Source organism: Melopsittacus undulatus, chromosome 1 (genome assembly GCF_012275295.1).
Source record: "Melopsittacus undulatus isolate bMelUnd1 chromosome 1, bMelUnd1.mat.Z, whole genome shotgun sequence".
Taxonomy (NCBI): Eukaryota; Metazoa; Chordata; class Aves; order Psittaciformes; family Psittaculidae; genus Melopsittacus; species Melopsittacus undulatus.
This window is the reverse complement of record NC_047527.1, coordinates 126,031,242-126,058,577: the sequence shown is the minus strand read 5'-3', so window position 1 is coordinate 126,058,577 and position 27,336 is coordinate 126,031,242. Positions and strand designations below refer to the sequence as shown.

The window sequence follows — 27,336 nt, the reverse complement described above, 5'->3', positions numbered from 1 at the left end:
GGGTGAATGGCAGTAAATATGCACATACAGCAGACTTTTTGTGACCATTACTGCTGCTGAACATTGAAAACTGAGCTATTGATCTGCCTACCTGCAGCATAATTAAAAATGCAGTAAGTAATCACACTACATCTTTTTCACATTTATACTCATTTTTTATCATTTTCCTTTGCTACAGGCTCCTCTGATACCACCAGAACTATGAGAATTGAGGCCCAAATCCTGCAGAGAAATGCACACGTGCTTGAGATGTCTGTTTTTTCTGCTTACTGGGACATAAAGTCAGGCACACACTGAAGCCTTTCTAGCTTTGCAGATCCCAATTTGAAAGCCTTGCAGATAAAAAAATCTTATGTGCTTCATAACAGTGCATGTTTATGTGTTGGAAAATAATAGAAATAAATCAGTAACTAATGCCAACATGAAGTCTCAGACAAAGAATACTCATCTGCTAAAATCCACAAAACTCACATCTTTTCATACCTTAAGTGCCTCCACTTTTCCAGCAGGGCATTTCCAGTGCCACCATATGGGCAGGTCCTGAGGCTGCAGCATGCTGGATCATATCAATATTGGGGTAAAAAGAGGAGTATAGCAAATACTTTGTGAAGCTTGGGCTGCAGGCAGCAGCAGGGGTTGGCAGCCACTGACCCTGCTAGAAAAGCAGTTCCCATAGGATGCACAGTCACTGGAAGGATCAGCAGGCAGCCATGGTAAATAACAGCATCAGGGAGAGCAGAGGGAGGTGCAGAAAGGTGGTTCAGCACTTAATCCATAATACGGGAAAGCGGAAAAAGCTACTTGGGGCACTGAAATATTTTCCCAGCACACCACTGGCCCTATGCACAAGATCAGCATTTCTAGTCCCATAGAGCCCAATAAATCAGCCTGGGGATCCTCTCTGTTATGACACTCAAACTGTTGCATCCAAGACGAAGCATACATTTGGACCCTAATGTTTAAGAAAGCAAACCAGAGAGTATTCTGATAGTTTTTCTCTAAAGAATCCTGCTGAAGCCTGAAATAAATTAAATATTTATTAGGATAGAAAAAGGGAGAGAGAGCAATAATGTTTCTTTCACCTGGTTGTCTAGGAGATGCATCCTGCTCAGCTCTTTGAAAATCATTTCCTCCTGCTAGTTTAGGTGCTCTCCATTAACTGATTTTTGTTTTTAAGTTCCTACACCTCCTCAAATTTTGTGTAAATCAGCCAAAATGTTCTACAAAGGGGCTATGATTTATAGCTCTTAAAAAAATAGTTGCCACACTGATTACTGCAGCATTTAAATTCATCTTAATTACCTACCTCTTATTTTTACAGGTAAAGCCAAGTAGTATCAAAGTCATAGGCTGGTATGTAAGCAAAAGACCTGGCCCTAATAACCTGCTTTGCAGTAAGTACGATTATTGTATTTACACATTTCTTCAATGTTACACACTCAGTGTACTGATCAGTGAACTGATCCCATAACACATGGAACGGTTTCTTCTATACAGCTGTTCTTCATCCTTGCTTAGATGTGAGAGAGCTTTTACTTTTACCTTTCAAGCTGTATCTGTCTTGGGGAGATGCAGGATTCCAGAAACAGCAGACCCCTGAGCTTTTTATACAGCAAAGAATCACTGTCCTTTCAGTTCTTCACCATGAAATCCCCCTGTTGCTACAAAGTACATGGAAATAACAGCTCCATGTGGAGATAACTGCTAACAAGCCTTTTCTTTGGCCTTGCCTTCTTAATTATGCTCATTTAATAACTGAAAATTATAGTGGGTTTTCATCAATAGATTTCTTGATAGCCTAGCACAGAAAGGAAAAAAGCCGTTACAAACTCTATTAATATTCTAACATGTAATTATAAGATTATAATTGAGTAATGTGGTAACCCTGCAAGTGCTACAGCTGCTGAAGAAGAAAACATAACAAAGATGAGTGGTTTTCTCACCCACAAGAATGCAAACGAGACATATTATAATTTAATTGCAAGCACTTACAGAAATTCATTATGATTTTAGAAATTCACTGAAAATACCTCCTATAGAAGCATCTTTCTTAATGTAAGAAATTAGGTTTTCAACCGTCTTATTAGAGCTGTTTGTAAATGATTTAGCTCATGCCATTCTGTACAATACACCTGAACATATTCTGTAGTAAAATTTCTAATGCAGGCACTGAAATTCATATTCGGAGACTTAATTAAAAGCCTGACTTTCAGATGTACTTGCCACCTGCAGCTCCTATTCAGTTCCCTGTCATTTAAGTACCTGGGTTCAGGCAGCCAAGAAGAACATTATGGGTAACTCACAATGTAGCTGAAGAGTCCTGATTTTCTACCTGGGTCTGGGGAAAACAGGGGACAAAATGCTCAGCTGGTGCAAAGCAGCTAAGCCTGCTGAAAACCAGGCCATGCCTGCTTTGTTTGAGCACAGGTTGTGTAACTGAGTCCTTTCAATGGCAATTTGCCTCCAGAAAAAAGACTGCCCTTAATGAAGGAGGTCTACCCAGTAATTAGAAAGAAAACAGGACACCTGGGTTTGACAGCTTGAAACTAGCTCCCTGCAGGGCAAAGGGTTTGTACTTTGCATCCACATTCATAGCCTATCATAAACTCTAATTAAAGAGTGTAATGATAAATAAACCAACACTCCTCAGACTGGACAGATGTTGCTGTGAAAGGTGCACAAGCATGTGCAGTATTTTTCCCCATAGACTGTTTTCAGTTCATATCCTACAGACTCCTACTGTTTGAAATGGCAGGACCCAGACCGTGTTCTTGCTGACACCTGCATATATCCAAAACCATTCCAGGGAAGAAGTAAATTTGTCTTCCTGAGGGGTAAATTTGATCTTTAATTTCAAAGCAGCCTGAGAAGGCTCATTTGAGTACCTAGTGCAACGACAGCTAGTAACTATAGTCAGTATAGTTACAGTAATCTGCTGTTTTCTGCCCATTAGCTTTCTTCAATCTTTGCTTTCTCAGGTAAGTGTAGTTAACTTCTCTCTGTGTGTCTGACTGCATAGATGAGTCCTTGCATGGGGGACTGGTACAATTTTCATTGTCCTCACCCCTCTCTCAATGCATTAATTTTCCTTTGTACATGACTGTTCAATATTTCTTCTGCCCTGGGACTGAAATTAATTTCTAGTATGTTTCACAAAAATCCCTGGAAACTTGTTCATTTTGTCCAGCTACCACAATTTAGATAGTAAAAGATACTACTTTGGCTTACATATCCCCAAAGCCATGGGTAATTTGGCCTAATATGATTTCATTAAGGTATTTTTCATATTGGGAATTTTCTTGCAAGCTAACAGGTCAGGCTGGACCATAATAATTACATGCAATTCACTGCTTATGAACTAATAACATTTGAGTTTATCATGTAGCTGTGTACAAGCTACATGATTAAACAATAGTTTAATCCCTAATAAATGCCTGGAATTTGTATTCTGCAAAAGAATTTACCCCTCCTCCTCCTGCATCACTCTCTGTTCCTCCACTCCTTTGTATACAAAACAAACAAGACTCTCCTTATCACGACTCCTAATACAACCAGAAGTAAGGGAACAAGAAAGCAAATGCCATGAGAGCAGTAGTTTTTGCAGGGTTGGGATGGCAGATCCTACTCTTGCTGCCTCAGGGAAAGGAGCAGGAAACAAACCGGTGGGGCACACGCTGCTCTTCGAGCTTTATGCAATGATCCAGGTGACAGGACCAGAGGACTGTAGGAACCTGCCTAGCTCCTTCAGAGCAGCATGCCCTTATGTTGTCAAACCCACTTATGCTAAGTTACAAGCCTCAGCAAGCCTTAGTTTTTCCCAGCTACCTCACTGTGCTTTGTGCCACCCTTGGAAATTATCTTTGGTTTGCAGTAAGTAATTTTTAGGGGCTTGGATTTAAGGAGGGAGGAGGTTCTGCTCTTCTGTCCATATGGCCAGACATCTATCCAGCTAATTTAAGGTTTACTGGAGCTTGAAGCTGTGGTGATGTTTGCACTACTCGGGTCTCTAGAGAAGCAGCTTCTGTTACTTGTGTTTGTGATGGGATCTCATTTTCTGTGCTTTTGATATTTTATCTGCATGACTGAGTTAGGACCACATAGCGCTACCAATCCCTTTTCACTTACAGAGGTAGAAAGGCATGACTGGCTGTAATATGATCAAACAATTACCATACTTCTGTGTAGTATTTATTCACACTGTTAGCAAAAACACCACTGCTCACAATGGCATTCAGGAATTCTCAGGATTTAGTGTCACTTAGGAGTTTTAAAGAAAAGAGAGGGAGGAGACAGCTGCATTATTAGAAAGAAGGAAAGGTGCCCTCTGTTGTTCAATATTTAAACTAGATGAATATTTACACAAGTGTTTCATGAGGAGCAAATCTGCATTCATCTGTTGTAAGGTCACGAGAGCTCTACAAAACCAGGGACATGACAACTGCAAATGCTGAGCAAACAAGGTTGTGGCATTTTTTTGTTTAAAGCAGAAGAGCAATGTCAAAGATGCGTGCTAACATGATCCTTCATTTTCATGTGGTTTTAGGCTTCAGCAGGCATGTTCCTCAGGTTTTATTGTTTCAGGCATGAACACCAAAAACCTTTGCAAAAATTAAACAAAAGCCAAGAGCCTCAGCAGTAAAAACTGCAACAATCACATGCTACCAAGAGCTGCGGTGTTAAGGGACTAATTTGTAGGTGAATGATGAAGCAGTATTAAGAATCAGACAGTTTTGACTTTGTAGAAAACAGAACCATCCTGAAAAGTGTTAGCTGAACACTTCATGATTAAGCAGAAGGGACAGATGCAGACTAAATGCTTAGCTTAGTTAAAACTCAAGTCTATTCTCCTTTTTGATTGGCTTTTACACCCAGCAGACACACTGTCAAACTGCCTGAGATACTTGAAATGTACCACAGGGAGAGAAATCCATGTAGTCAGCACAGTACTGTCAAACTAAAAATCTTTTAGGTTGTCTAGTATTTCAAATTGCACAAATATAGTAAAACAATTATACTAAGACTTTATCTTCCTCCCCTATTTCATCTTAGGGATACCATACCAGACCAAGGTTTTGGTGTGCTACAAATGGAGGATTGGGTGCTTTGCATCTTAGGTGATTAACTGAATTTCTGTTTCCTGCACTACTGCCAGCAGCTTCAGGTCCCTGACCAACTAGAAAACTTCACAAACACAGATGTTTCCAATTCCTTGTTTCTCCAATTTGCCATTACTCTGAAAACAGAAGCACAGCTCACACATTCAGTAGCCAAACAGTGGACAATAGCTCCACTGAAAGGAGACAGGGTACCTCAGTCCATCACTCATCCCACTCACCACTTCCCATGACACTACATAATGAGATCATGGGAAACTGCTTTTAAAATTCAGGTTCCCCAGTGCTGTCCACTCTTCAGAATTAGAGCAGAGATTCCAACTACAGTCAGAAAATTGCCTGTCCTGAGCATGACTACCTGGTACTGTGGCTGCTCTCTCAGACCACAGTGATCTCAGTGATCTCCTGGGTATCCAAATGCAGTGCTGTGACATGTCTGCTTACTACTGCAAGCAGTCAGAAAGACAAGCAACAGGGCCCATAATGGACCCTAGAGTATTTGGGGTCAGTTTTGAAACTGTATATTTAGTGTTCCTTTTGGTTAAAGTTAAAAAAAGAAGCATAGCTAGCTTTAACCCTCATGTGGTCACTCTAGAGCAGCCAAACTCACGCAAGCATTGCTAAGACCTATTTTTGGGTTGGTCTCACGCAGGTGAAAAATTTCCTGTGACACAATTTGAACATTCAGGCCTAAACCCCAGCAGAATGAGTAACTCTATTTAGCTGTTTAGATGTTTAAGAGGAGAGTCAGCATCTGGTGAATTTTAATATGGGCAGCTGTGGCTGTGGGGACCAGTCACAGTTACTGAGCAGCGACAGCGGCAGTTTGTCCAAGGTGGTCTGCTACTTTCTAGATTTATGAGGCAGCAACCACTGCCGGTTGGTACCTCACCTCAAGTACAGCCAGATCAAATACCTCTGATGTCCCTGCACAGAAAGTTTCTGCCTTGTCTTTGCACTCAAAGAGTTCTGGTGATTCCTGCAGCATCTTATGAGACCTTCTGTGCTCTCACTGCAGGTCTGAGCTTTCCAGACACGCTGCATTTCCTGAGTGCGAGCACAGGACTGTCACTTAAGTGGCCCCTGGTCACTACGGCAGATGAAAAACAGGCTTGCTGCTGTCAAAACTACTCATGTGCCCAGCTTCTATCTGCTCTCTTTTCCCAGGGCAAGCAAGCTCTATCTTGCTGGCCTGCCACATCAAATGATCCAGCCCTACAGCATGCTTCAGACAGCTCTCTCCCATGAGCAAATTGTCCAAGCCATGCCAGCCTATTCCCACTTCTTGCTAAAAACTGTATCTGTGAGTAGGCAACTGCACTTGTCAGACTAGCTCACCTCACCTGCAACTCCCCAGCTCCCAGTGGGAAAGAGACTGGCCTGGAAACAGCAGCCTAGCATGGCCACTGCTACCTCTTCTAATCCCATAGCAGGATAGAAGGCTGGCAGGGTTTGTTGAATCAGGCTGTGCCTGGCCTCTGTGGGTACAGGCACAACAGCCTTCCTTTGCTGGCTGGGAGTCAGGACTCTGTGCTTACAGATCAGGGCTATGATCGCTGTTGGCTGTTTACCTCAGTACCTGTGGTGGGTATGTCAGCCTCTGCACTTCTCTAGCAGCACTGCACAAGCAGGTTTAGCCATTTAGCTACTCATGTGAAAGCATATTTCTAGCTCACAGGAGGGGAAATCATTCCTGACACTTATCAGAGAGATTTTCAGGAAATCTCATTCCAATTTCAGTGGCATACTGAATGACAAAATAAATACTTAAAGTATGAAATTATTTTCCCTAGTAAATAAATCAACCTTTTTCTAAGAAAGCTAGAGATGGCAAAAATCCATCCTTTCTGATGCAGGGCAGTCAGTCTGGGTAAGGGCTATAGCAAATTAGAGACCATTGTGTGACAGCAAGGAGAAACCAAGATGAAGAGAGCCAGGAACTGGCTACCACTTTAACAGGAATAGGAATTAATAGGCTTTATACGTTTGTGAGGTTAACTACCCTCCTGGTGTACCAGCAGCACATTTCAGAGCTTGGAGTGGGACACACACAACTGAGCTGCAGACCCTGTTATGTGAGCAGCACTTCCTAAAGTACAGCTACCTAGCATAATGAAAGGTAGAAGGTAAGCTCTGGATGATGACAAGCTCACTCAATTCAGGCTCATTACAATGACGGTAATGAAAGCCATGAACCTACTTGCTCTGAGCTACCCATTTTATTTCCCTCTATATTCACAATGAAAAAAGAAAAAGCAGAAATGTCTTCACATACTACTGAGCAAATGAAGAAAAGATTAATTATAAAAATATTAAATATAAATAGAAACAAAATAAATGTAAGATAAATAAATAGAGAATTATAAAAAACATTTATTATTGGAGCGAGTCCAGAGGAGGCCATGAAAATGATCAGGGAACTGGAGCATCTCTCCCATGAAGACAGGCTGTCCAGCCTGGAGACGGGAAAGCTCAGGGGAGACCTTATAGCAGTGCCTATAGGGGGGCCTACAAGAAATATGGAGAGGGACTTCTTTAAGGGCATGTAGTTATAAGACAAGGGGGAATGGCTTTAAACTGATAGAGGGGAGATTGAGATTAAATATAAGGATGAAATTCTTTACTGTGAGGGTTGTGAGGCCCTGGCACAGGTTGCCCAGTGGGCTGTGGCTGCCTCATCCCTGGCAGTCCTCAGGGCCAGGCTGGAGGGGGCTTGGAGCAGCCTGCTCTAGTGGGATGAGTCCCTGCCTATGGCAGGAGACTTGGAAGCAGATGATCTTTAAGGTCCCTTCCAACCCAAACCATTCTGTGATTCCATATCCTAACTAAAAAAAAAAAAAAAAAAAAAAAAAAAAGCACTACAGGATCAGAATGCCACCTTGCTGTTGTTTTTGCCACCTTGCTGTTTTTCCTGCTCTTAAACATCTGTCAGGGTTGTTACAAAACAACAGTTGCACACAGCTGAAATGTATGACAAACAGATGCAGGGGTGAGGCCAGCCCATCCCTGCTGCTCGTAGCCTGTCAGGGGGAGGAGGCAGCCAGCCTCCTGGCAGTCATCCCTGCAGCCACCCTCATCCTTGCTGCAGCCACGCAAAAGTCTGACTTTGCATCTGCATCTCAGTTGATAAGAGGTGCAAAGTGCAGCCTTTCTGATCAACACTCCCAGCTCACCCTTATGTGAGCTTATCAGAAACTCCCTGCAGAGCCTCGAGCAGTAACCCTGGGATGGGTTTAGCAACAGGAAACTGCTGCCAGGGGACAGTGCCAGCAGGTTCCCAGGGTGCCACCCAGCCATGGGCTGAAGCGGGCTGCAACCCAATACTGTGATTCAAATAAGGAGCAGGAGGCTGGGCTCTACTCATCAACTTGTGCTCTCTGTGTAAAAGTTATAGGTGTAAAGCATGTGCCGCATAAGAGCTGGTGTGAGAATTCTGTACAGGGAAGTAAAAGCCAGAAAAAGGATTGTTTGTTTGGGTTTGGGTGTGCTGGGTGCCACCTCCCCTACTTTGAGCACAACCACATGTGTACTTACAACCCTTAGCAAAAAAAGCCTTTGCAAGCAGAGGTACAGATCATACAAAGGGGTGGTGATCACATCTAGCATGGCCACAGGAGGCAACTCAGCACCTGGCATGTTTTGTGCTTAAGCAATAACTATTTATACTGCACATGACAAAACTGAATGCAAGCACCATGAAAACTAATGGTATACCTGCATGCACCATTAGCATTACTTCCTGAAGTTAATCTAAAGTACAAGACAATATTCCAACTGTACATTTTCCATTTTATTGAAGACTGCTTTATGACCCTGCTTCCCTCTTCCTTCTTTTTGAAGAATGAATGGAAAAGGCTTAATTTAGCACACACACTGAAAAGTGACAATGAATGCTTTAATTAGCATGTGTGGCCTGCAAAAAAACAGTGCTTTTTTTTGGAGGTTTTTTTTTTTTCAAGATCTGAAAACTCCATAAATTGTAATATTTTTTTTCCACTCTTTTTAAAGTAAGTGGTTAAACATTTTAAACACACAAGGGTTACTGGAGCCTAGGTGCAGGAGAGTTTGCCATAGAAATGGTTAGGCAACCTGCCTGGCTTCCTGAATCTCCATGCAATTTGCTACATTTTTTGTTTCATAGACATGGTAATTCTGTATCTTTCCTCTTGCTTGGTTCTGTCCCACCTCCATGCTGCTCTTTCCCCATACAGAGCAGACAGGGTGGTTGAGGTGTGAGCTATGCTGTTCATTCAACTTATGTCTAATCCAGAAAAAAAGCAAGCATTTAGTTCCTGAAAAGGTATTCCCAGATGATTAATTATCTCAGATTCTGCTGCCCAGTGAATTTAACAGTGCTTGGATAAGGAGGGAAAGGAAGTATAAACTGGCCCCCCTTAACCTAAATCTGACTTCCTGCAATCTTTGAAGAACTTGAGGCTTGAGGCAAATCCTATTTAGTTCTTGAGGCATAAAACCATTTTATTCACCGTTAAGTTAGTAACTGGTATGCATATCACAATACCTCTATGAGCTGGTCTGGTTCACTCCCTTCTTCCACAGTAATTAATTTAGACCTTCCATTCCGTTCATTGTCCCGAATGCCAACAGCAACTTGAGTAGCCTTCAGCCGCTCGTATTTATTGCATGATGAGCCACACCACTGATAGATTTCCTATAATAATTAAAAGCACACACACATTAGGAATAAGATTCAATGCTGAGGAAAATTATGAAATTAATATTTTATTAATGATTATGTGACTGGATCTAAGTCAAGAGAACATCAGTGAAGCTACATCTTTCAGAGGTACCTTCCAGAAGAGATTTCCTAGGTCACCTAGATATTTATAATATGCAAGATATTTACATAATGTAATTTAGTATCCAGATGCTAGGAGATCACTTAATCTCAGAATAGTCAAAGTGCTGGCTTGACTGAGTTTTATCCCAAATACAGATATATCTCCATATATATATATATATATGAAGAACCCGAAAGTCTTAATCCTAAATTTGCTACTGCAAATTGGTTTTTAGTTTACATTTGGCAGTTTCTCATCTATGCTATTCAGCAGTGCCAGTTCTCATCTGTGGCAAGAAACAAAGTGATTTCAAAATCTCAAGGAAATCCTGACTGTATGCGCTACTCACAAGTAACATTAGATCCTTCAATCCAGTTTTTATTTTGGTGACTTTTTGTTGTAGAATGGTATTTGTTGCACACTCTGCTGCATCAAACCACATCAAACTGATGATGTCAGATGTTTTCAACACAAAGTTTTCTTCACCAGAAGATTTTTCCTCAGTGTACAGCTGATCTAATGCTCATAAAATGTCATTAATTTCAGATTAATGTCAGCCCTTCCAACTGTTGTTATCACTGTCTTTATAAATTACTTCTAAAGATCTACAGATCAGGAACACCCTGGTTTTCTGGTCAGTTACTCCCCAGCACAGGATGGACCCTTCCTGCCTCAGGAACTGACTAAAGACAAGAGACACATCTGTAGAAGGTCTGTTCAGGAAATGCTGCAAAGAGCCACAGGTAACCTGCTGACCCAGGGGCTAACTCTGTGCCATTGCCACCTTCACAAGGAGCTCCTCAGGCACTGAAGAAGCTGCTTTTTGTGTTGATAAGCAAGTGCACTGGTGGCAGTAGTCCACCACTAGATACCATCTTACAGGTCTCCAAGAACTTCCTATCACCTGGCTGAATAGGTAGCGAACAGGCTTGCCCTGCACATGACTGGGAAAGTGCAATTCAATAAGAACAGAGTGTGTTCCCAAGGCATCTCTCAGGAAGGAGAGCCACTAGAAGCAGCCTAAGACAGGTCACCTAACCCAGTCATACCACAGACCAAGGACCCCCAGTTTTGGCAAGTCCCATTTTTCATCCTGAATGCAAGGCATTTCAGAATAAAGAATTTAGATTTCAGTCTTTGTCCTGGTTCAGGAGCAGTCATTTTTTCTCCCTGTTGGTAGCTGGTGCAGTGCTGTGTTTTGACTTTCAGGCTAGGAATGGTTGCTGATAGCAAGTATGTTTTGAGTTACTGCTCAAATGTTTGGTTTGTCCAAGGACTTTGTGAGCCTCATGCTCTGCCAGGGAGGAGGGGAGGCCAGGAGGAAGGAGAGACAGGACACCTGACCCAGGCTAGCCAAAGAGGTATTCCATACCATAGCACGTCATGCCCAGGATGTAACCAGGAGTTACCCAGAAGGTCTGGGACTCTGGGGGCTGGAGGAGGTATCGGTTGGTGCTCGATCGGGCAGGGTGGGGTGAGTTATGGGTCGGTGGCTGGTGAGATATTGTATTCTCTTCACTTGTTATTTGCTTTATTATTATTACTATTATTAGTGGTAGCAGTAGTGATTTGTGTTATACCTTAGTTATTAAACTGTTCTTATCTCAACCTGTGGGAGCTACATTCTTTGGATTCTCCTCCCCAACTCTCTGGGATTTGGGGGAGCAAGGGAGGGGTGTGAGTTAATGAGCTGTGTAGCTGTGCAGATTGGGATTAAACCACACCAGTCTTGATGAAAATTACTAAAAGAAGCAGAACATAAGCCACAGAGCTGCTAGAGGCTGGGCTGGAAAGAACTGGTTAAAGGGAATTAATTAGCTTGGCTGGCTGCTTTTCCCCACACTCCCTGCTCCTGGAAGAAAGTGATTTGGTTCTATCAAATAGCCCAAATAGTACAGCAATAAAGGTACCCTATAATTTTCACCTTTTAAACAGATTTAACTGGTTTGTGTTCACCTACAAAGCAAATAAGGATTTAATCAGGACCCTCACTGAGTTAAGTTACAGGGTCATAGTTTTACAGGCTACATACAGCTGTATAAAACTTAGTTTTTTTCGATGAAAACCTGTTTCATTCAAAGAAAGCTTTTAAAGCCATTTCTGCTGACCACTGTTATTGAACAGTACTTGAAATAGTAGTTTGCAACAAGTGAGAAATGAAGCACAGCTTCTCAGTACTAGCAGATGCAGCTTTTTAGAAGACAGCTAATATTGATGCCACCTGCATGCAAAACAGAGCTAGCAACTTCTGATATACACTTTTTGCCAGCTCGGTTATAAAAAACAACAACCAAGAAAACCCTCAGTGATCTCACAGCCAAGTTCCCTTCCCTTTGGAAGCATCCTTCAAAGAAGAAGTTTCAAGCCTACGTCAGGCTTATACAGATTCCCAGAACTGGATGCCTTTCAACTTGCAGATGTTGCACAACAAAAGCTGTGAGGTTTTCAGCTTGCCTTTAGCAAGAGGACTGTAGGCTTAAGACAAAGGAAAAACAAAAGTTAATAAAAAATCCTGCTTCCAAGTTGTGGTTTAGACTCTGTCAGCTCCCTGAGTGTGCAGAATCTGGAGACACGCTTGGCTTCGTGTCTGAACCTTATCTTAAATCTGGCTTTCTGTGTTTCCACAGGAAAAGAAAATATTAGTGCATATTTGAGGAAGCAGGCTTTTTTTTCTAAATAACTAATGAAACACTGCTTTTAGTCTGTAGAAAGTAAAAAGTTTCAATTTCAGCAGAGTTTTTAATATATTTATTATAGCCATGCACTGCTTTAGACAACTTCTCCAAAGTTTTGGGAGACTTCCAGAAACACAGACTCCTTTAATTTCTGAGAATTTCAGCACCCAAACTTACTCATTCTCATCTTGGCTTACTTCCTACTAATTGAGCTTATCTGCAATTACATGAAAAACAGGAATCACCAAAGATATAGCAGCAATTAATAGACATCTTTTAGTTCCCTATCTGGAAGCAATAAGAGGAAGAAGACATAGATACAGAATTAGCTGAAGAGGTTATGAAGCTGTTGCCTTAGTGTGTATGCTACAGTTCATGGAGATGACTCATTCAGAAGGGTTACAAATCCATTTTCCAGTTGTACGTGTCTGCCTTCTCCTGGTCTTTTGGTAACTGGCCATGCAATATCAAACAAGTATTCTCATCTACAAAATGAACAGTATTTACTGACCATAAGGATATTGTGAGAACTAAATTGTCACTGCAAATTACAAAGACCTTTACTTCTCAGATAATAAATTTACATTTTCTTTTCTTAGCATATCTTAGCATTATCTGTCCCACTACACAGCTACCCTCTGGCTACCCTGCATTCACAGCGCATTCTCCCACTCTGCCTTCAGTCAGCAAGTGACTAAACTAAGCTCTCCTACAGTTCACTGGCTCCAGACTTCCAATAAAAGTCTACAGTAATGGATTTCAGGTCTTTTAGTTTGCATAAGTCATTATTTTTTTATGGAGCCCACATTCCTTAACTACAGAAACATTCCCCCAACTAATGTGGCCTAAATATTTTTGTCCTAAACTAAAATAAATAAACATGAAATTTTGTTAGCTGTAACTTTGAGAAACCTTTTGTGGTAGGGTTTTCTCCTGCTGCACAAAAAAGCTGCATCAACAAGTAGTGTCTCAAAACATCCTTGATCTGAAGTTCACGTGGATAAACCATATTCCTCCTGTAAGCTTAATCTTCCCTGGTTACTTAAAAAACATTGATTTTAAAAGCTAGAGAAACAAAAATCTGCTTTTTTTCAGCATTAGAGAATAAAGACAGTATTCTTTATTAAAACCCTGAAAGCTAAACTTCATGTACAGTATAATCTAATAGAAGTGAGCAGCCACAAATCACAAAGATGTCTCAAAATGTATACCATTTTACCATATTTACCATGAGCACTAAACAAATGTCTTAAGCACTTAGTGCTACAAGCTTTCAGGAGCTTAGATTTAGTTCTTTTCTCTTCTGAAGTAAAATCGTCTTTATTTTAAAATATATCTAAATTTGAGGCCTCATGGTAGAAGTTCAGCTGGATATTTACAAGCTTGTCTTTCCAACTGAGTTTACCCATTTCAATCCCTAGGCAGACTGGGGGTTTAACAATTTAAAGCCAGAAAAAGATAATTTTTTTTTTTTAGTTAAAGTCACTTCTTAACAAGACTAATGTTATAGATCTATATTTATCTGAAATACACTCAGCTAGTTATCTAACCATGTCCAACAGACCTCTGAGCTTTTGGCTTGTATCCTAGTATTCATGTATTTATTTTTAGACATATATTATACATACAAAGTGCTCAGCTAGGGTCATAATATGGTATTTAGCTCACTCGATACTTTCACAATTTCTTAGGTGCACTACAACTTCACTATTTTTAGGCTTGTTTTGCTAACCTTATTTTGAATTGGCAGGCTGACAAAAAAAATGTTTCCATTAAAATGAAATTAGAGTGTTCACACCCCTCAAAAAAAGAAGGAACTTCATTCATCACTTCTTCTTATGCCAAGCTCAGTTTATTTTTGGAAGTTTGTACTAGCAGGTCTGGGGTTTTAATCTCTTTACCAGAGTTTCAGAGAGATAATATGAAAGAGAGCTATGCTACTACCCGATATTAATGTTTGTTGATATCAATATACTGGTGACATCAGTGGGACAATTAGCGACTGAGGGTCAGCAAATGTTATCATAAATAATCACAATGATGACCCTAGAGCTCCTGAGGGAGACTGTGAAGGCAAACTTTATCTGTGCCATACAACTCACAGTCATAGCAATGCCTTTCCTCATCTGTGCATTCTGGGGACAGAGTTCTGTCTTCCAGTTAGTGTAGCTAGATTTCCTGTTTTTATTCCTGATAGTTTCTGGTCTGAGAGTGACCCTGAGCAAGTCATATGAGATTTCTATAGCACATTAAAAATGACCTAACATTTAGCTTCCATACAACAGTGCATGGCAGGATAGTCATGCATGGCTCATGAGCAGGAGTACCTTGGCACTTTTTGCTGTTTGGAGAGGGCATGTGAAAGTACTCCTCCTGCCCTCCCACTCCAGCCCCAAAGGGCATGTAGAGCAAAAGAACAGAAAACAGAAACAACCTGCTTATTTCAGGAGTGACATAAACCCAAGTTTTCCCTCCTAACACACAGCCACCTCTGTATTCAGCTGGCAGCCTGCTCAGTTTGGACACAAACAAAAATATACTCTGCATCCTGGTGTCTTTTCTAAGCAAAACCTAAGCTTAAATCTGTGAAGAACTCAGTTCTGTTCTAGTTACAAACATGTCCTCAACACTGAAGTGTTTTAAACCTGTATCTTTGTTGAAATACCTGGTAATTTCCAGGCCCATACTGTAGTTTCTGATTTGCATTCTCTTACATGAAGAGACATAAAAAAGCTAAACAAATTTGGTTTCTAATTCTGATTCAAAACAAATCTATTGTGAAACTTCAATTTGGTAGAAAATAGCAGTGGCTTGTTTAAGAGATTAAATCTCACTAATCTTAAAATATTAAAATAAAAAATTAAGCTTTCAGTAAGGAAAGACTAAGCAAAGTACCAACAAGCTGCTGTGCCTCCATTCTTTGTTGGCAGGCCCTTAGGCACCCTAAAGCTGTCCACCTTGGCCTGCATCTGAACCAGAAACAGCTCCCAAAATGTAGTTGCACCTCAATTAAAATAAATAACTAATATAAAAAAGTTACCACACTTAGCTGAGTCAGTTAAAACTGTAGTGTGGATCCTGCCATGTCAACATGACACAACTTATTCTGACTCAAAGTATGCTCGTGAAGGTGTTGTCTCCTGTTCCTCTAAACCACAACAGTAGGTACAGAGGCAAGGCTATGAAGCAGAGGGGCTTAGCAAAAAACAAAACAAAGGCCTTCAGCTAAATCTGCTTGCTCATGTGAAACACCGTACCACATTCTCTTTACCCTCACAACTCGTACAAAAGGGCTAAGGTAAGTTTGTAAGGTTATTACTGCCTAATTCCTCCCTTCTCTTAAGCTTAGCTGCTTCCATTTCTAAGAAAGAAGCAGATCAGAGGTTGAGCAAATAACCAAATGACAGAAAGCCCCGGTAGTGGTTTCACAGTGGGCAGGTAGCAGAAACGATTATGAGGTATCTAAAGAAAGGTAGGTCAGGAGGAGAGGCGCTGTGATGCAGGAGTTCCCAAAGAAGCCTGCACTCCTCATGCTCCCATGTGAGTGAACCCTAGATACCACTTCTTGAGGGAAACAGAATAAAACTAGCAAAGCTAGAGGCAGATTGAACATGCACAAATATTGGCAAAGCTTCTATACATATCTTGGCATGCTACTATCAAAATAATGGGCATGCACTCAGCTGAGACTCCATTCATTCTCTTCATGGTCTTTAATAAACAGCTGTTCCAATATGGCGAGAGTTCATTTTAGCTGAAACTGTTCTTTGTTAAAGTCTAGTCTCTAAAAGTTATGAGATTTAAAGGAAAAATGACAATACAAAATATGAATAGACTTGCAAAAAGAGGTTTTATATAAACTGCAAACAACAGAAATACTTCCAGTGCCTTCAGTTCTCAGTAAAAGTGTTTGTAAAACAAAGACACATTACCCTAGTGTTTGTACTTCAAACACCAAGTTTTTGGGAATAAAATGGAGAGCTCAAAAGCAGGAGTGTGATGTGGGTTTTGGTTTAAGTATTATTTTTTAATGAAAAAGTGCTAAATGAAAAACAAAGTCCAAGTGATGTAGAAAACTTTTGATTTTTGGAATTGGCATATATGTTAAGAAGAATGTTTAGATCGAACCAGGTTAATGTAAGCTTCTGGAGGCATTTTTCTACTTAAATTATTCAATGTTTTTTTCCATCTTGACTGTTGAATTCTTGATACAGGCGGAGGGGAGTGGAAATCACATATTCATCCAATCTGCCTTTCACATTTGTTAAACTGGGACACACTGAGCCATTGAAAGTTGTAGAGTTTTGATAATCCAAAACAAACTCTCAATTCACTCAGAAAGTTGCAAAGGCCACCTTCAGCCTGGCCCTGGTATAATCACAATAGTGCCTTTGTTACCAGTCTTGGAGTCTCCCATTTGATTCGACTGGAACAAATTGTTGGACTAAAAATAAGTCAGATGTACCACATTCATACACTTACCACATTCATTTTTCCTCTCACACCTGTTTTGACAGTATATGCTAGGAACAGCTTTTGCTACACCATCATGTATTAAATGGTAAGCACCAGGAGGATATTCATTCTAAATAACAGCTGCTCAAAGAGCAAAACATCTGGATTTCCTACAGTACCAGGAAGAAAACTAACCTGACTGAATCCCTGCATATGCACATATGTCCTGTACACCTTGAACTTTAATGACTGTCTTTGTTTCAGCTGCTTTTCTGCATAAAAGTGGGGTTGAGGGGAAGCTTTCAAGTCCATAGAGTATGAAGGAAAACTACGTACCCTGGAAACTCTGACTGAAGGTGGGGGGAAGCTTAATGTTTATATATTTTTTTCTCTCAGTCTGATGACTTTGGGACCATAAAAATTTCCAGAATGCTGGAGTTCAAACTGCTGGAACTGTAAAATTAATTGGTTCATGGAATTACACAAAAATGTGTGCTTGCTTGCTGAGATACTCCATGCACAGACAGAAACACACTTTAAAGTCCACGAAGTTAATAAAGAACAAAAGCAGTTTAGTTCCTCAAGCTCTGCTACTTGTTTGGCAGTTTTCCACTACAGCACAAGCAACAGTTTAGCTCTTAGCTGGGGGAAACTGGGGAAGAGGTTAGTTGTAGGAGAAACATGTGAATGAAAAACATGGAAAAAGGACATGACTAATCAGTTGTTAATGTCAGGGAAATCAATGAGAAACTTTAACCAACAGACCCCAACATGCAAGAATCTGCTCTTCCAGCTCCCTTTACATACAGTAACTTTATTAAGACAATTAATGTACAGATTCTAAGTTGGTTTTTCTGAAGGAAGAGAAGCAAAGCCACCTAGAAGAGAGTGCAGGCAAGAAGCAAAACAGGAGCAAGCAAAACTACAGCTGTGCTTAACATGCAATGTGATACCCCTTAGGCATAATCATAAAGAAAAATATATGTCCTCTTGGTCTTTTACTGTTAAAAAGCAGAAAAAAGCAGAAGTTAATTTTCTTTTTGCAAACATAATTTAATCTATAGGTGGTTAACAGGTTTCATGAAAAGCAGATGTGATAAAAAGCCAGCCTTTTTGTTTTTATTTTTTCTAGTGCCTGTGCCAGGCAGCAATCTCTTTCTTTTTGACATACCTATTAATTCAGGAGCTCAGGTAGAAGCACACTGACAGATACATGATCACAACAGATTTATTCAGCCTCATACTTTTGAGCTCTAACATTATAATTTTCTCTTGTGATTCATTAAGCCCTTGAGGAGTACACACACTGGTTACTGGATGGCACAAGTTGTTTTTAAGCACATCATAGGCTCTTAAATTTCAAACCAGCAACCTCATGGCTTTTTATAATTCATTTTATAACCACCACTATAGGAATAGGAAGAATGGACAACTGGCTGCAGTGTAGCTTTAGTCTTCACTTAACTTGAGATATCTCACTGCCTGCATTCTTCCTTTGGGAAGAAGAGTACTGTTTCATTAGCAGAACTTTGATTCTACTGACAAAACTTCCCAGCTTCAATCAGGCCCAAGCTCAGAACTGTTTGGTACTTACCACACATTCCTCTTTTCCCTTTATTTTAAGGGCTGCCTAATTTCTTCCAGGAGGCTGTGTGGTACACAGCACTCTCCCTGCCCTCTGAAGCCCTGTGGTTCCATAGCACTGCCACTGCCACCCACTGGGAGGGAAGTCAGCCAGACAGAATCCAGTCCTACATGTCACAAAGCTCTATCTGAACAAATGTGTAGAGAATATTTTTGCTGATCAGTAAGGATACAACTTTAGAGAGCCTTCATGCAGCAGAGCTTCCTGAACTGAGAAGCTTTCAGTAACATCAGCTGATCACTTCATGTTGCTCTATTGCTCTCCCATTACTTAAATTTTTTTTTTGTGAACTACTGCTAAATTCACCTCAGAGCTCCTCTAAAGACTTACCCATTTACAGTGGACTTCCAGCCATGGGAAATTTCAATCTGAAATTATTATTTCAGCTTGAAACATAGTTCTTATAAAACTTGCTCAAGAGTGTCACTGTGACAGTGTATTTTTGACCACCCCTATTTTTCTATAGGCACTTCACTAGACTTGCATATCTTCATCTTGAACTATGTCACACATTGCCTTTTCATCTTCCACAGGAAAGGTCTGGTTTATATAATAACCTAGGATGAAATTCCTACAGATGTCTACTGAAACACTTTTCCTTAATACATCCAAGAAAACACATCCCTCACATACCATTGACATGGCAAGACCAAGAACTGTTATTAGCCATGTGATTTGAGTGCCATTTCCCATACCGTGGTAAAAGAGATCTAGATGTTGTCCAAATCTAATCTGTCTTCCTGCAAAGGCACAGGGTTGCATTGCTGCTTGACCTCTTTTGTCAAACAGGAAGACAGAAACCAGAGTGATGCTGCAGTATGAGAAAGGCTCACAGTGTACATTCGGTATTAGAAATGAACCTATATGGCATTTAAATAGATCAGCAACAGTGCTCTCCTCTTAACCAATCTTATCAAAAAGGATGAGCAACAAGATATACATGTAACAACGCTACATACTAGTGTTATTGTCATGCCTGCAGTGTGACCCAAACAATTACTTTAGGTGAACTGGGTAACTGTCACACAATGAGGGTCAGGGCTAGTCAAATTCATGGAGTATATCAGTTCCACAGCATGTTCATGGGAGGTGAACTCAAGGCCTGTGACAACCTGACTGCAAAAGCATCATTTTCTCTATGTATTTAGTTCCAAATTGGCCATCTCCCATGTGCTAACTTTGCAAAGTGACTTTGAGATACTGATCATTAGACTCTTTCAGTTGATTAGACCACACTGCCATAGGAGGAATGGGATAATGTTGGGAAAACACTGGTTGGTGTTCTGCCTGAAGGTTGCTAAGCATTATAAAAACCAGATATAATCGATATAGCTACTTGATACTAACAACTTCAGTTGTCACACCAGAGGATGCTTTTCAGAGGAAAAAAGACAAATGCGCAACATGAGTTCAGAAAAACTTCTTTTTCAATAGGTCAGAGAGCTCTTCTCTGAGATCTTGTTACAGTAGATGACCACTTCCTTGTGAAGCATTACAGTTAAGACCAACGGAAAATGCTGCCTTGCAGATAAGCTATTTTCCATCATATGTTGTTTTCTATGTGGTAGCATATCAGGCACAGGAATTATTTCCAATTGATAACTAGCATCTAACTAGAGGGGACTACAACTCATTTGCTACTTTCAGTATCAGAGTCTTAATTATGAGGTGACAGTACTATATTTTAAATCACCCAAGGAAAGCAAAATTATCTGTCCATGTGCATTGTCCCTACTTGTTTTGAGCAGAAAACCTGGAAGTATAAGATTGCTTCTCAAGAGATCTCTTGAAATATTAATTTTATAACACTTTATATGACATTTATTAACACACCTGCTTTGCAGCTATTTAACAGTTTTAGGAATATGAAGAAATGCTCTTGAGAGAACAGTCTAATCTGCATTCTGCCCTGAACCATAGCACTGATCTCATTCAGCTGGTAGGTACTGCCAAAGTTAATCAGAACATACTGGGAACAAGTTAAGGTTCAAATATCAGTAGTAAAGTATGCCAATACCTAGAGTGTGAAAGAGAACTCTTTCCTGAAATTTTGAACCTTCAAATGTTGTGACAGAAACCGATTTTCTAAAGCATATTCTTCCTGTCAGTTTGAGTGAGTGACAAAATCAGTTGTGCATTTTAGGGGATGATTCAGACCTTAGAAGTGATGCTGCACCTCTTACTTTTCAGTGTGTTTTGCTCCAAGAAATACTTACCGTTCCAAGGTCAATAATGAAACAATCTCCTTTGTTGAAGCTGGTCCAAGCCAGAGGGACTTCTGTGGCTCTTACAACTCTCCGGCCCTTGATATGCAGAAGCCTTTGGGCACTCAGATCATTAGTAACAACATGATTAAATCCAGAGGCAACACCACCTGCCTGAATAAAAAGAAACAAATCAGCAAGCTTTATTTCAGCTTGATTTTGGCAAATTTCATCTTACAAGTGAGGAGCTACCTGGAGAAAAAAAGTAGTTTATGAAGTGAGAGGGGAGCCAAAATAATATACTGTTTAGTAGTGCTGACCACAAACCAGAGAGGCACAGCAAATGCTGCTGCTGCTCAACCTTCAGGTGTGAACTGCTATCAGAGGGAGCAGACATCACCATGTTTCAAAGGGTTTTCAGATGAATGGGCAAAGGGAAAACACAGGATTTACAGCACTCTGCTGAATCATCCAGAAGATGAGGTAATATTGAACCATGCTGTTAGGACAAAAGTCAGTAGGCTGTCAAATAAAGACTGAGGAAAAGCAGAACATGCAGCCCCTGTATAAGTTTTCCTCAACTTCCTTACATCTCAGAGGTCTGGGTTGTTCTAGTGTCCAGTTATGGGTAGCAGAAAGGACAATTCCACAGCAGCTCTATAATTCACCAGAAGGAATATTTGCAACATATGAGCAACCTAGCAATGAGCACCAAACTGGGGGAAGTGAGATCAAACTGTTGATTTACAATCTAAAGTCTAAATTTAAGCATAACTTGTTCCTGTAAACTGGCTTGGTTGTCTGCCTCTGTGAGAGAGTACTCTCCACTCTGCCAGGAGACCCAGACCTTTGGCTGGAATAGGAACTGGCTCTTGAAATTACAAAGAAAGAAAAAAGTAAAAGGCCAGGTCACTGCCAAGGTCTCTTATGCAAGCAGAATTAGAAGCTTCAAATTGCTTGTTTAAACTATAACAAGTTGCAAACCTTCATAATGGGATAAAAGGCTGACCAAGGAACAGCTCCCAGAGCTCCTGCTATGGGGACATTTTCAGAAGATACATTACTTTATTCTTAAAAAAACAACAAAGATGTTGCAAAAAGATTCTTTCCAAAGATTCAGCTTCTGCAATCAACAAAGGGGGCTTTAAACACATCTCAAAAAAAAAAAAACAAAAAAACAAAAAACAACAACAAAAAAAACATTAAAAGTATTTGGGAGGTTCTATCATCTACCACAGAGCAAAAAGCTGCAGTAGGACTGCAAAAGCACCATTTTTAGACTAAAGTGAGATTTTTGGTCTTTTCCATTCTGTTCACATTCTTAACCACTTAAGCACATTGAGCTCTGCATTTTGAACAAAATGATTCAGTCTATAACATAGACTTCTGTGATATTTACCATCTCCCAAGCAGAGTCCCTACTGTGAGCTCCCTTAGACACAGGTATGAAACCTCAGGATAGCTAGATTTCGGGGGAAGAGAGGAAAGGTTTTCACACACCAGAAGAGGCACTGGTAAACAATCTGTTGCTTTCTGTACAATTACTGGTTCTCCTATAGTTTAAAATAGGTGGATCAGATCTAAAACCACTAAGCATTAAGACATTTTTAAACTTTCCATTTACAAAGCAAAATATTTTATTCAGGGCACAATGTTACATATGTTTTTTAGAAAACATTTTGACAGATGGATCTTTACCTTGTATTTAATTCCTCCTTTGAAGTAACCCACAAACTCAGTAGACTCATATCCTTGAATTTCTCTACTCTGCACAGGTTTGCCTCCTAAATAGTCATCCATTTGAACAGCAAAGATGGCTGCAGCTGTGCTTTCATCCTGGGTACATTCTTTCCCTGAAATAAGATGAAATATTATAAAGCACTAATATAACTTCGAATACCGCAGGAGAAACTGTGTGACAATCAGGCACTGCCTTCAGCAGGCTGCACAGCCCATGCATATGTTGCAACAAAGCACTATGTCATAACCTTGCTCACCACTAAATGCATGTCCATCCAGAAAATTACTTAACTACTTGTAAAACTGCATTCATAAGGAAAAAAGTGAAAAATTGTGAAGGTTTTCTTCTCTCATCCTCTTTGAGCAAGAGAACATTTTAATTAATTTGGTTTAGCAAGTCTCTGCAGTAACAATTCTTGGACTCCAAGTTGAATTGCAACAAAGGAAGTTCACATCATAGGTCTGAGTACACAGTAAACCATACATTCATGCTAATAACTCACCAAGCTATAAAATTAAAATAGTTCAAAAGCAGTCCTCTTGACATTACAATGTAAGCAAGGCATTCTGCTTAGATATGCTTTATTAGATTGCCTGGAACAGCTTGGAGAAAGAAAAGCAGCTTTGGGGCTCAGATATTTGCTTCATGATGTCACACTTTGTTTTGTACCTTTCAGGGATAAGCCTCTTGCCAGGACTGTGGCAAAATGCCCTCCTTACCTAGTCTGTTGATGGCCTAATCACACTGAAGAGCAGGCGATGTATTAAAACAAAACTTCTAATAAAGGCTTATACATTTTCTGATTAACATTTTCAGCAGTTCTGACTGCTTTGTGATGAGCACAACAATTCCCAAGAGCAGCTTCTCACTTACATTAACCATTTCCTTGCTTCTTAGGTGACCAAGTGGAAAAAAAGCATAGAGTCCCAGGCAGTCTGAACAGAGATAACTCTCAGACTGTGGGAGAAGGGGAAGTGTGCAGTATGGTATTGGTGTCACCTCACACCATCATGAGTCACTGGTACCACAGGAAGCCTGTCAGTAAGGTATTAGGAAAGAATAAGGCATGGGAGAGGGGGAGAGGGATGCTTAAGGGTACCACTGGCCTAGCTCCTCTCTTGGAGAGAGAGTGCCCTATTCATGGCCCAGCAGTGCAAATACTATAGGACACCTCCCCACTGCCCACCACCAACTGTGCTTCTCCCAGGAGCACTGCCACCATCACAGCTTTTGTAGTAACAAAGGTGCAATGGAAACCTCCAGAAAGCAGCAAGGATGAACCAGGGAATAGATCCAAATAATACAAGCAGCATCGGGAAGAACAAAGTGTGAGGTCAACCTAAAAAAAGTAAAACAAATACTAAAAGCAGGATTTAACATAAGAATGTCTGGGGGAGGAGGTAAGTTCCCATCACTCAGTGACAGAAGAATGAAGAACTCATTATATGGCAACATGCTTTCTGAGACCTGGGTACCACCTTAACATTGGTGGTAAAGCTGGGGGGAAGGGTGTTCATTTGTTTTTAGAGTTATTCATGTTCATTAGAATTGGATCCTTCAGATTTATTGCTTGCATTTACACAGGGGTTCAGAGCATTGTTAGAGGTAAGAGCCACTAACAGGCTTGACCTGACAGCTGCTATGCAACACAATACTCTGTGAAATCCTGTTTAAAAACCACAAATGAGCATCAGTCTAAGCAGAGGTTATTCAAGCATGTATGAAAAACAGATTTATGTTGAGTTTGAGGAACAAACAGGTATAAATGAGGAAGAAAATTCATATGTATAGGAGAAAGATCAAGATTTTTGCCAGACTAGATCCTGGTTCACATGAACAGGTTTTACCACTTAATCTGAGGACAAGGGTTAAAAGAAGAGATAAGAACACCATGCGTGATTTGATTAAAGATATGGAGTATAGCTAGTTTTACTCCCACAAGTAGTCTTATACTGGCTGTTTCCTCTAGCAATAGTTTCAAGCCCCCTTAGGATAAGTAGTTTAGTTACTAAACATCTGTCAGGTGCCAACACAGACAGCTGAGCCGGGGTCTCTGAGCAAGTAAAAAATGGACACAGCTACCACAGCACAGATTCACATAGATTGGCTATCCATGCCAACACCATTGCAGCACACGAGTTAGCTTGTTCGAAATTACTCAACCTGGGCAGCACTCCACTAATATTTGGTAAAACAGTGGCTTTTGCATAGGAAGCTTCAGGCTGATTGAACTTTTTGGTCACTTTAACCCTAGGGTGCCAATCACAGCACAAACTGTCAGCATGCTAAGGTCACAGACCATCCCCCCATGATCTAGACCTCCTTCTGGGTACACACCAGCAAGACATTAAGAGGAAGCTCATTACTAATATGTTATGAAATTTGGGACATATTTGGTAAAGTCAGAATCCATTCAGACTCAAAGCCACCATATGAGGCTCACACAATAACAAATGCCAGAGATGCCATGCAGGAACGGGACCATATCACCAAGGCCCATTAAGTATCTAAGCTCAAAACCTGTAGGGCTTCCACCAATCCAATTTCACAAGTGTTCCATCCAGAAGTCCAGCTGATAACTGCTGCAGGTGTTCAGAGACAGCTTACGGGAAATCTTCAGAAAGACTCTACTGAGGTCTTACTGGCCCACAGGTGATACAGCCTTCACCAATGAGGAAAAGCCTGCTGTACATAACAGTGATGAGAACTGGTCAGCAAGAATACCAAAATGATACAAACTCTTGCCCTGGGTGTGACTGCCTTTCCCCATGCACCTTGTATGGATGAAGTTCTGGTCTCCTGTTGCTATTAAGCTTGCAGAAGTGTCTTGACCATCTCTGCCCCAGCAGTTAGCCACCCTGCAGTTAACTTGCCAGCTGCACAGGAGCACTGTATTCCCAGATCCCTTGAAGCTACTTGCAATACTGGGATATCACCACATCAATACAAGAGGTGCAGGATTTACCACTAAAGCTCCTTAGGCAACAGCAAAGGTGTTTTAATCAGTGCCAATGTCACTGATTTGACATCATTTCCAGTTGCAAAGAGTCCTTGCATCTTTCCCTGTGAGATGCCTACTACACCTTAACTCCTACGTAAGTAGTTCTAGCTTCATTAACAGAGGTCTAAACAGCTGAGCCCTGCTACTAACTAGCAGTGCTGCTGGCACAAGAACTTGGCCAGAAATTCATTTATGCTGCCATCATGATTATACTCTTGTCAAAGACAGACACTAACCCACATGCCAGCTGGATAACTCATAACACATGCAAAACTAAACAAGCTTGAAATATTTATGCAGAAACAATCCCAGCTTTATCTGCTATTCTTTTTCAATGCACTCAAAAGTCCAACAAGAACCACAGCAACTCAATCACATTAACATTAATGCACATTGACCTGCCTTTATGTGCATTCACTGAGATGATTGCCTACAAACACAAACCTGATGGTGAAACAAGAAACAGGCAGCTACGGAGCAACCACTGTGGCTGGATGTCTTGGTGACCAGATAAGGAAGTCTCACAAAATCTCCAGAAGATGAGGAAGTCACCTAAAACACATCCTTATGTCAGACTTCCTTTTTACCCTAAACACTGCGCTAGGTAAGGCTAAAGGCAAAGGACAGCCCAACTGCAGGGTTCCCTGTTACTTTCGACAGCTTACAAGGCTGTCAGACTGTTTCACAGAAAAACTGGTGACTTTGCCTCCAATCTCTGTATAATCAGGAAACGTCTGAAAAGGCAACATCTGGACACAAAGCAGTGCAACAATGCCATAGGGAGATGGCTGAGATGGAATTTTAGCACCAGTAGAAACAAAGGCAAGAAAAGTCTCCATCTGAATTTCATTTGGTTGGATGCAGTCAAGACTCGACTGCAACCCTTCAGAGCTTTTCCAAGCTAACACTACAAAGCAAGCACACGTTCACCTTTCTGTCATTTTTCTCACCCACAGAGCCCGCTCGCACTGCTACACTCTTCCCAGCGAGGCTCGGCATCGCCCCGATCCTTGACTGTAGCGCTGTTACTGAGCACCTCAATTTGGAAGCTTCACGCACGCAGCCCTTGTAAAAACGGAGGGGGAAAAATCATCCCTCCATCGGCTGGAGCCCGGCCAAGCCGTCAGAAACTTCACCAGCAGCATCAAGCAGCATCATCAAGGAGAGAGAGGACGCTCTCTCTCGCTACCCCTCATCCCGGACGCCCGCACCGCCCCGCTGCCTACCGAGCCAGTAGTGGAGGCGGTAGGCGACGGCGGCGGGCCGGCGGACGGTGTGCAGCACCAGGTACGCGTCCCCCACGAAGAAGTCGCCGTGGCGGCTGGGGGGCACCGGCACCAGCTCCAGCCGCTCCACCCTCCACACCTGCAGCCCGCTCTGCTGCCCGGCCCCGGCGAACGCCGACGGGGGCCGCTCGGAGGCCATAGCGAAGAGCGGGGAGTAGAGAAGCACCACGCACGACTCGCCCTTTATAACGCTCTTTATAGCGCCCGGCCCGGCCTCCCGGGAGGAGCGGGGCGGCCCCGTCTGCAGCCGTCGAGGTGGGAGAGGCACGTCCCGGCGGGCAGTGGGATGCGGCTTCCCTGCCCGGCGCCGCTGCCGCCCGGTGCAGCGGTTTCGTCTGTTACTTTTGAACACGCCTGCTAAACTCAGCCGGAGCTGCGGCAGAGGTGGGATGAAACATCTGCCTCCCTTGTGC

General features: G+C 41.4%; 1 protein-coding gene across 1 annotated transcript in view; it reads right to left on the bottom strand.

Annotated features, from left to right (window-relative positions):
- SCIN (scinderin) overlaps positions 1 to 27,091 on the bottom strand; it is a 47,591-nt gene extending 20,500 nt beyond the window's left edge. The window contains exons 1-4 of the mRNA XM_005152889.3: positions 26,864 to 27,091; positions 22,594 to 22,748; positions 20,908 to 21,069; positions 9,637 to 9,786 (exon numbers count right to left, since the gene is read on the bottom strand). Coding sequence (XP_005152946.2) covers positions 9,637 to 9,786; positions 20,908 to 21,069; positions 22,594 to 22,748; positions 26,864 to 27,062 — 666 coding nt within the window. The 5' untranslated portion in view covers positions 27,063 to 27,091. The remainder of the gene's footprint in view (positions 1 to 9,636; positions 9,787 to 20,907; positions 21,070 to 22,593; positions 22,749 to 26,863) is intronic.
- Between the last annotated feature and the right edge of the window lie 245 nt (positions 27,092 to 27,336).